Raw genomic sequence first — 10525 nt, 5'->3', positions numbered from 1 at the left:
AGGACCGGGAAGTGAGTGTGGTAGGAGTTCATCATGTGAAGTTTCTAAGTAATCAGTAAAAATATTATGAAAAGAGAACATTATGTTAGAGGCTGAGGAGATGGCTTATTGGTTATGAGCACTCTGTTGTCCACACCCACATCAGACAGCTCACAGCTACTTGTAACTCCAATTCCAGGGATCCAATAATCTTTTTTTTTTTTTTTTTTTTTTTTTTTTTTAGTTTTCGAGACAGGGTTTCTCTGTGTAGCCTTGGCTGTCCTGGACTCGCTTTGTAGACCAGGCTGGCCTTGAACTAGGATCCAATAATCTGTTCTGGAATATGAGAACTTTTTTTTGTTTGTTTTGTTTTTGAGACAAGGTTTCTCTGTGTAGTCTTGGCTGTCCTGGACTTGCTTTGTAGACCAGGCTGGCCTGGAACTCACAGAGATTTGCCTGTCTCTGCTTCTTGAGTGCTGGGATTACAAATGTGCAACACCGTGCCCAGTGACAAGTGTGAGAACTTGTGCACATACATACATACATACAGGCTCTAAACATACATACAAAAAAACAAAAAACAAAAAAACCTCCCCCAAACCCAAATCTTTAGAAAGGTATGTTAGTAAGCTGGGTGTGGTGGCATGAAAAAAAAAAGCTAGTCCAATTGTCAGAACGCATTACTAATACAAATGCCGTTCTAGTACAAAACTGCAACCCTAACATCTAAGCATGACCAAAGCTGTTGCATAGTTCAGAAACAATAAAAAGAACAAACAAAAATAAAACAATGAACACGTTGCAGAATAGATGGGGGCACAAAATTGAAAACGTCAAATCTAGAAAACTGATTTGTGATTTGTAGAGATTATGAATGAAGAATGCAATCAGGGAAAAAAAAAAAAACAGTTTTAGATCAGTTGGTTTGTGAAATATACCCCCGCCTCCCATCACATTAGACTGAAGTAATGACTGATCTCTGTGTGATAAATTCAGATTAGTTCAACATCAAAAGAATTGTATGCCAATGTCTGGCTGAACATACACATGTAAGTATCCATAAGTATGATTGGGTGCACTTGTGTTCTAAGCACTTGGAAGGCAGCAAGGTCACTGCAAGTTTGAGGCCAGCCTAGTCTTCAAGGTGAGCTGCAGCCTAGGCAGAACTGTATAGCTAGACTCCCTTCTACAAAAGGCAAAAATGCACGTACATGTAAGCATGTTGGCAAGCTGAGTATTACACATGAAATATTTAGGAGAAAAATCGAGGGCATTACAAAATAGGAAGGAAAATACTTATTTTGGATAGCTATAGGTATTAATGATTCAGAGTGTGGGTTTAAGGATATAGCTCACAATACAGGATTTACCTAACATGCACAAAGCCTTGGGTTCACCACATCACAAGGGTGTGTGTTTGCCCCAGCTCCCAAGGATGGATGCTCGGTTTAATGTGGATTTTGTACTTTGGCTTCCTCACCCAGAAAATGTTAGATCTGCCTACTTTGGAGGGTGCAAGCATTGAATGAGACAATTCAGATAAAGAATCTATATTGTGGTTGACATATAGTAAATTCTCAATAATGTAAATGGGGTGCTATTGTTTCACCAATTATATGGAAGAGGGTTGAACTAAGAGAGCATTTTCAGGATAAAGTCAAGATACACTTAGAGGCCTGCAGGGGCTGAAGTGGACCCTCTATGAAAAGGTGGAGGGGATCAAATGACGTCGGCCGCCTTAGCAACAGGCCCCCAAAGAAGGTGAATTTCCGTAGCCAATAAGACACTGAGCTCTGGCAGAGGTAGCCAATAGATGACGGAAAGAGGAAGAGGGAGGACGCGCCAATTCTCCTGCCTGAGCCTCGGCCCAACAAAATGGCGGCGGCGGCGGCGTCGCTTTGTTTCCGCGGCTCCTGCGGCGGCGGCAGCGGCAGCGGCCTTTGAGCGGTGGGGAGGATCCAGCACCAGCTGTGGTGACTACTAAGCTTCCAGTACTTTTCGTTCGGTAACGGGCGCTGGGGAACGCGGAACGGTACCCAAAGGTTGCCGAAGCCAAGCGGGCGTCCGAGCCAAAAACATGACCGCTGAGCCCATGAGGTAAAACGCAAGCCCTTGTCACGGGCCCCGGCGTTCTGCTCCCGGGCGCCTTCCCCTCGAGTGGGGTGTTTGCAAAGACGTGCGCTAGGTGCCCTAGGCCTGCGCGCGGCTTCGCGGTCAGCTGCATCGTTTCCCCTCTAGGTGAGCGGGGCTGGGGGAGCGCGGTGGGTAGCTCCAGTCGGGGCTAGGGGTGTGTGTCGGGGGCGGCCTGCGTCCTGCCGGGGCCTCCTCCACCTCCCGCCGCTGCGGACTCCGGAGCCCCTACTCGGCTTGTGCCTCCGTGCCTGCGGCGTCGTGGCGGAGGAGCCGGGGGGTGGGGGTGGGCCGCTGGGAGCTGGGCGCTTGCGGTCATTCTTCCCAATGTTGGGGCCTAGCGACTGCTTCGGGGGGAAGGAGGCGGGGGGGGGGGGAAGAGGGAGCGTGAAGGGGGAGGGGCGGCGGGAGGAAGTGAGATTCTGGGACCAGCCAGCTATTGCTAGAACGCTTGCTACCTTGGGAAGTCTTAGGGCTTCTTGCGACTCCCGGAGGAGAGCTTTCGAATTTGGGGGTGGAGGGGGTCTTTCTTTCTTTTTAATTTATTTAATTTTATATGCACTGGTATGAGAGTGTCAGATCTCTTAGAACTGGAGTTACAGACAGTTGTGAGGTGCCCTGTGGTTGCTGTGAATTGAACCCAGGTCCTTTGGAAGAGCAGACGGTGCTCTTAACCCCCGAGCCATATCTCTCCAGCCGCTAGTTTCTTTTTCCGCTACAACTCCCGGAGGGTATCTTGGGAATTCTTCCCGGCGGCGGTGGGGAAGGGGGGGGGGGCGGTGAGGCTAATGCCGGCTTTTGCTTTCTGAGAATCCCGGCATACTACTTTTGGCCAAGTCCAGTTTTTAATGGGACATAAGTTGTTTTTTTCCCCGCGTTTGGGGCACATTTCGTAAAGTACCTAGACCAGGTTTTTATTTATTTGTTCCACGAGGAATGGAGAGATTCGTCAGAAGATTTATTGCAAAGGTAGCTGTGTCCAGGCCCTAGCTTACCAATGGTTTATTAGATTGACGTTTTTCAAGGATCTCTGATTTGCTTTTTGACAGTTTAGGGTAGTTAATATGAAATGTATACCGCTTTTATGTAGAAACATTGCTTTTTTGGGGGGGGCAGTTTGGTATTTGACTTTTCATTCCAAGAGTAATTAAGTGATTTTTCTACTCAGATGAGATGCATGCTTGGTGTCTAGTGGCAAAACAAAATCAAAGACAGATAGCGTAGATCATAATTGCATTTGTAGTTGGCAAAATGGGCCGTTGAGTTACTACTAGGACCGCATGGTTTTAGAGCACTTTAGACTAAAATTTTGGAACGAGCCGGTCAGTTTATTTTTCTAGGTTAACAACACATAGATGCTCTCTTAGGGAAAATAAACTTTAGTTCTTTAAATATAGGCCCTTAGTTGTGTAAAGATCATTGCTTTGCTTTATGAGTTTGTGTTAATTGGCTCAAGTTAAAAAAAAATCTTAGCCCGGCTTGGTGGTGAACGCCTTTAATCCCAGCACCCGGGGGGCAGAGGCAGAGAGGCAGGGAGGCAGGGAGGCAGGGAGGCAGAGAGGCAGAGAGGCAGAGAGGCAGAGAGGCAGAGAGGCAGAGAGGCAGAGAGGCGCAGGGGCAGGGGCAGGTGTAGGTGTATCGCTGTGAGTTCGAGGCCAGCCTGGTCTACAGAGTGATTCTAGGACAGCCAGGGCTATTACACAGAGAAACCCTGTCCTGAAAAACAAAACAAAACAAAAATCTTTATGTGTGTGGTATTTGGTGGTATTGGTTGGTTAGTCATGTTCATTTATTTGAGTGGTCTACATTACCGTTCAATCTGACCTCTAGATTTTACTTGGTTCCTTATTTAGTTGTCTGTATTTAAAACCATAGTTGCAGCCGGGCCTGGTGGCGCACGCCTTTAATCCCAGCACTCGGGAGGCAGAGGCAGGTGGATCTCTGTGAGTTTAAGGACAGCCTGGTCTACAAAGGAAGTCCAGGACAGCCAGGGCTACACATGGAAACCCTGTCTTGAAAAACCAAACCAACCAACCAACCAACCAACCAAACAAAAAAACCACACAAAAAAAACAAAAACAAAAACCAAACCAAAACAAAAAACCATAGTAGCTCCTTTGTGAATGGTGAAGCTGGAGCCTCAAAGATTTGAAGCCAGCCTGAGTCCAAACTAAAAATCTTCAAACAGGAAACATAGGTGTTGCTGTAGCCTCTACCTGTCAGAAGGCAGAGGCAGAACAATCCAGGATCTCACAAATTCAAGATCAGCCTGGTCAACATCCTAAGACTGTCTCGAAAGGAAAAATACATAGGTTACACTTGGCTTTTCATCTTTTCTCCCCTCCCCGCCCCCCTTTTCTTTTCTGAGACAGGATCTCATGTAAACCAAACAGGCTTTGTACTGTGTAGGAAAGGATGATCATAAACTTACCAGCAGTCGCTTTACAGGTGCCAGTATTCTGGGCTTTGCTGGGCTGGAGACTGAACCCAGGACTTCTGTGCATGTTAGGCAAGCGTGCTTCCAGCTGAGTTATTCTCTAGCCCTTCTCGGTGCAGGACTGGGGATTGGAGCCAGAGCTTTGAGCATGCTGCTCTCTAACTGAGCTGCACCCCCAGCCCTGCCCTCTTTTTGCATTTTATGTTGAAACAGTTTCACTAAACTGACCAGGCTAGTCATTAATTCCTGTCTCAGGTTTTCCAGTATCTGGGACTGCTATACATAGTATTTGACACAGCCATCTCAGGAAACTCCTCTTCCTTTCTTTGGGATGAAGAAATGCATATTTATACATAGTTTATTTATTACTGGTCTTGTTTTTTTGGGGGGGTCTGGTTTTTAAAAAATTTTAATTTTTATTTAATTTTTTTTAAAGATCCTGGTGATGACTGATAATAATAACTAAAATTGAGTACTTACTGCCTTTGCATAATGAACAAAAATTTTTTAATGAACAAATTTTTAGATACGTTAGTGTGCATGTGTGTGCGTGCGTGCGTGCATGCATGCATGAGATGCGTGAGCTACAGGGGTCTGAGTGTTCTTCCCTTCTACCTTGTGGGTGCTGGGAATAGAACTCAGGTTCTCAGTATTGGCAACAAACACTTTTTCCCATTGAGCCAACCTCCCAGGTCACTTGTATACTTTATTACTTTTAAAGGTGCATCTTACTTCTGTTTATGTGTTTGTATGTGTGTATACATAGAAACTGTGCTGGAGGAGGCCTGTCTTAGTCACTTGTTCCATTACTGTGAAGAGAACCCATGACCACAGCAGCTCTTCTGATGTAAACGTTTGATTGGGAGCTTGCTTACAGTTTTAGAGGTTTAGTTCATCAGCACCTTCCTATCTCTAAGTCCTTTCAGCTTTGTTAACTGCGACACCCTTTTCTCTAATGGGCTGGTTCCACACGTGCTCTGCAGCTTTTCTTCACAGGTGTCCCACAACTCTGGCATTTCCAGCATCTTGGGGTCTCCAAGGCTTTCATCTTCACAGCTTCGTGCAGTTGCCTGTCTAGGTCTCCACGTAGGGACACCTCTGCCTCCTGCCTGGCTTCAGTGGCTTTCCCTAGTCATTGGACGAGATTCTATAACCTCTTTCTTGTATCCTTGACTCTGAAGCCAGAACCACTTACATGGCTAGTGCTGCCAACTTTTGCAGCTTTGCTGGAGCTGGAACTTGGTCCCCTGATTCAATTACATTTGCATCTGCTTTCTGTTGTTGATGTTTTCCTTCACTCCTAAGCTTTACAATTCTTTTTCACAAGTTGGAAGCTTATCAGGGTGAGGGTTTTGCCCTGAGAGCACCATTCCCTTTATTCCATTTAGCATCAGGGTTTTTTTTTTTTTCGAGATAGGGTCTCTCTGTGTAGCCTTGGCTGTCCTGGACTCACTTTGTAGACCAAGCTGGCCTCGAACTCACAGCGATCCGTCTGCTTCTGCCTCCCGAGTGCTGGGATTAAAGGCGTGAGCCACCACCGCCTGGCTAGCATCAGTTTTTAAAAAAAACTTTTTCCCACCTTGAACACTGGAGGACCGCTATTATACTTCCTGGTGCTCCCTTTCTCCTCAAACTGTACATTTTGTGTTTCTCTTTTTCCAGCTTGCTCCTTTTCATTACAGATCTGCTTAAGAATGATCACTAATAACCACACTAATTCAAAGCCCCAAAGTTAGTCTTCCACATTCCTCTAACAAGTAGCCTGGTCAGGTCTGTCACAGCAATAACTCAGTCTCAGGGACTAACTTCCTTTTTAAAAATTTTATTTACATTTCATGTGCATTGGTGTTTTACCTGTATGTAAGTCTCTGTGAGGGTGTCATTTCCCCTGGAACTGGACTTACAGACAGTTGTGAGATGTCATATGAGTGCTGGCAATTGAACCTAGGTCCTCTGGAAGAAAAGGCAGTGCTCTTAACTGCTGAGCTAACTCTCCATCTCCCTGGTACCAACTTCTGTCTTAGTCATTGTTCTGTTGCTGTGAAGAGACACTATGACCACAGAATCTCTTATAAAAGAAAACCTTTAATAGGAGCTTGTTTATACTTTCAGAGACTTAGCCCATTATCATGGTGGGAGCATGTCTGCTCTCATGGTGCTAGAGCAGTAGCAGAGCTGAAAGATATTATCTTGACCTGGAGGGAGGGAGGGAGGGAGGGAGAGAGTCATTTCCTAATTTAACAATCCAATATATGAGCCTTTGTGGGCCATTCTTATTCAAACCACAAGGCCACAAGAGGGTGTTGGGTCCCTTGAAATTGGAGTTGCAAGCAGTTGGGAACCACCTGGCTATGGGTGCTGCTGGTAACCACGCTCCGGTTTGTTTCAAGAGCTTTAATTGCTGAGCCATCTCTGCAGACTCAACTTGTATAGTTGGGATTAATTTTCAGAATACTACTCCTCTTCCCCATTTTGCAGATGAGGAAACATACATAATGTGATTGAAGTTTTATAACTTGTAATGGATGGAGCTGGGAATCTACCCAGCCTTGACTTAAGCTTGTATTCTGTTTTAATTTTTGGTTGAGACAGTCTCAGTATGTGGCCTGTGATAGCCTTAAACTCAGTTGGTAGTCCTGATTCAGCCTCCCAAGTGCTGGGACTATAGGTATGGGCCACCACTCTTGACTTCAGGGATTGAGCTCCTTTAATTAATTAATTAATACTTAATAATAATTATTATTTTTGGTTTTTCGATGAGTAGCTTTGGCTGTCCTGGACTGACCTTGTAGAACAGGCTGGCTTCAAACTCACAGAGACCCACCTGCCTTTGCCTCCTGAGTGCTGAGATTAAAGGCCTATGCCATCACCCCTGGCCCTTTAATTAGTTTAAAATTGTGTGTCTGTGTCTGTCTGGGTGCCTATGGAAGTCAGAAGAGGGTGATAGGTCTCTTGGAATTGGAGTTATAGGTAATGGTAAGCTGCGACAAAGGTACTGGGGATAGCAAGTAAGGCACCCTTGACTGCTGAGCCATCTCCAACCCCAGGAACTTTAACCACAAGACATTAATGCCTTTGTTTGCTTGTTTGTTTTGGTGTAGCCCTGGCTGTCCTGGAACTTGCTCTGTAGACCAGGCTGGCCTTGAACTCATAGAGATGGACCTGCCTCTGCCTCCCAAAGTGCTGAGATTAAAGGTGTGTGCCACCACACCCCTCTAACCATTTTTAAAAAATTTTATTGTTTTGGTTGTTGTTTTTCGTCTTTTTTCTTTCTTTCTTTTTTTTTTTTTTTTTTTTGAGACAAACGGGTTTCTCTGTGTAACAGAGCTCTGGGTGTCGTGGACTCTGTAGATCAGACTAGCCTCCAACTCACAGAGATCTGCCTGCCCCTGCCTCCTCAGTGCTGGGATTAAAGACATACCTGCCTCATCTCCATGTTTTATTTTAAAACATTGAATTGTTTCACGTTTTTGGCATTATGGAAAATGAACATCTGACCAACTAATAAACTTGTATATAAATATTGTGGTATTGAGAATTGATGGTGGAGAGTTGTTTTTTTTTTTTTTTCGTTTTTCGAGACAGGGTTTCTCTGTGTAGCCTTGGCCATCCTGGACTCACTTTGTAGACCAGGCTGGCCTCGAACTCACAGCGATCTGCCTGCCTCTGCCTCCCGAGTGCTGGGATTAAAGGCGTGTGCCACCACGCCCGGCTGGTAGAGAGGTTTGATGGAACTTGTCAGTCTAATCCTTAGAGCAGTTGATTATTTGAAGTGCTGACTGTTGAGTAATGTGTTATCCCCTCCATCTAGTCTTGGGGACCCAGCCCAGGGCCTTGTGTATGCTAGGCAAGCATTCTATCACTTAAATACATCCCCAGTGATAATAGCCTTTTCTTTTCTGTTTTATTCTTTTCTACTTTTTCCTTCCTTCCTTCCTTCCTTCCTTCCTTCCTTCCTTCCTTCCTTTGTTTGTTTCTTTATTATTTCAACATGAAGCTTATTTAAAGAAGATGCTTGAATCTAAAGGAAAACTGTCTTGGATTCATTTTTTTCTTTGTTATTTTGTCTTTTTTCTCTTTTGTAGCTGAGGACTGAACCTAGGGCCTTGCACTTGGCTAGCAAGTGCTCTACTGAGCTGAATCTCCAACCCTGATTTATTTTTTCGAGAACAGTTTACCACTACTAGAAGATAGATTACCATACATGTAACAGCTATATTTTAAAAAGTTATAAATTTGTCCTTGATTTGACAATGGCAAAGAAGAACATCAGCCCGGCTGTGGTGGTGCATACCTTTAATCCCAGCACTTGGGAGGTAGAGGCAGGTTGATGTCTGTGAGTTCCAGGCCAGCTTGGTCTACAGAGCTTGTTCTAGGAGAGCCAGGGCTACACACACACACACACACACACACACACACACACACACACACACACACACACACACACACACACACACACACACACACACACTCACACACCCCTACACACACCTGTCTTGTGTGTTTTTTTTATTTGTATTTTTGTAGTTTTTTGAGACAGGCTTTCTCTGTGTTATCTTGACTGTCCTGGACTCACTTTGTAGACCAGGCTGGCTTTAAACTCATTGATCCACCTGCCTCTTGTCTCCCAAGTACTGGGATTATAGGTGTGCACCACCACGCCCGTTGTACACACTCCTGTCTTGAAAACAACAAAATTTTTTTCTCCTATTGAACAAGGAGGTTTTTTTTTTTTGCTTGTTTGTTTTTTGAGATAGGGTTTCTCTGTGTAGCCCTGACTGTTCTGGACTCACACACAAGGAATTTAAAAAAAATTTTTTTTATTAATTTATTCTTGTTACATCTCAATGGTTATCCCATCCCTTGTATCCTCCCATTCTTCCCTCCCTCCCATTTTCCCCTTATTCCCCTCCCCTATGACTGTTCCTGAGGGGGATTACCGCCCCCCTGTATATGCTCATAGGGTATCAAGTCTCTTCTTGGTAACCTGCTGTCCTTCCTCTGAGTGCCACCAGGTCTCCCCCCTCCAGGGGACATGGTCAAATGTGAGGCACCAGAGTATGACGCACAAGGAATTTTAAGTTGCTGGTTTCATTTATTTTATGTATATGAGTGCTTTTTCTCCATGTACACCTACATGCCAGAAGAGGGCACCAGAACACATTATAGATGGTCATGAGCCACCATGTTGTTCCTGGGAATTGAACTCAGGACCTTTGGAAGAACAGCTAGTGCTCTTAACCTCTCAGCCACCTCCCCAGCCCTGCTGGATTCACTTGTTACTGGAATATAAAGATAAGAGCCTGCCACTGATGGATCAATGGGATATTTTCCTAGAGCCAGTACCTTCTTCCAGACTATCTCCATTTGACGTCAGCCAGCCAAAACAGAACATTGGCAGTTTATTATGCTTGTACACACACAGCAATTACTTTATGTACAATAAAGGAATGGGCATGGGGAATGAAATAATAGAGGAAATTGCTGTCAGAACGTGGTGGGGCCAAATTTTGGCTTTCTGTTGGAGAGTATATTCTGGAATAAATAAAGTAGCAGGTTCCTTTTTAGTAGACAGCTCCTGTCTGCTGCTGGAATGAGTCAATCCTATGTTCATCCTCTATTTCCAACTGTGCAGTTCTGTCTGTTTCATTGATTGATTATTCATTAGACCAGAAGCCGCTCTGCCACACTTATAAACTCTGCTGTTGATGAGAGGTGTAGGCCTCTTAATTTCTCACTGTACCACAGAACCACACTGCCCCAGACCACCTTCAGGTTAATATAATTGTTCTTCTCAGGCTTGACTCCTTCCATGGCTTTCTCGTCTGCCATGGGGAGAACCACCTCACAGAAAAGGCTCAGGTCCACACTGAAGTAACACACAAGCAGCATCAGCACTAGCAGAAGGAGGTGGTACCAGCAGACCACCAAACCTAACTTTTTGTTATTATCGTTTTATTTATTTATTTATTTTGGCTC

The 10525-nt window shown here is 44.8% G+C and overlaps 1 protein-coding gene and 1 pseudogene across 1 annotated transcript in view; one reads left to right on the top strand and one right to left on the bottom strand.

Moving 5' to 3' along the window:
* The first annotated feature begins 1805 nt into the window (after nt 1-1805).
* Atrx (ATRX chromatin remodeler) overlaps nt 1806-10525 on the top strand; it is a 142247-nt gene continuing 133527 nt past the window's right edge. Inside the window, exon 1 of the mRNA XM_051141285.1 lies at nt 1806-2076. Within this exon, the coding sequence (XP_050997242.1) occupies nt 2057-2076 (20 nt within the window). The 5' untranslated portion in view covers nt 1806-2056. The remainder of the gene's footprint in view (nt 2077-10525) is intronic.
* Nucleotides 10111-10458, bottom strand: LOC127184861 (small ubiquitin-related modifier 2-like; annotated as a pseudogene).

The sequence above is a fragment of the Acomys russatus genome, chromosome X (assembly GCF_903995435.1).
Source record: "Acomys russatus chromosome X, mAcoRus1.1, whole genome shotgun sequence".
Taxonomy (NCBI): domain Eukaryota; kingdom Metazoa; phylum Chordata; class Mammalia; order Rodentia; family Muridae; genus Acomys; species Acomys russatus.
The sequence above is the reverse complement of the archived record's forward strand: the minus strand, read 5'-3'. Positions and strand labels throughout refer to the sequence as shown.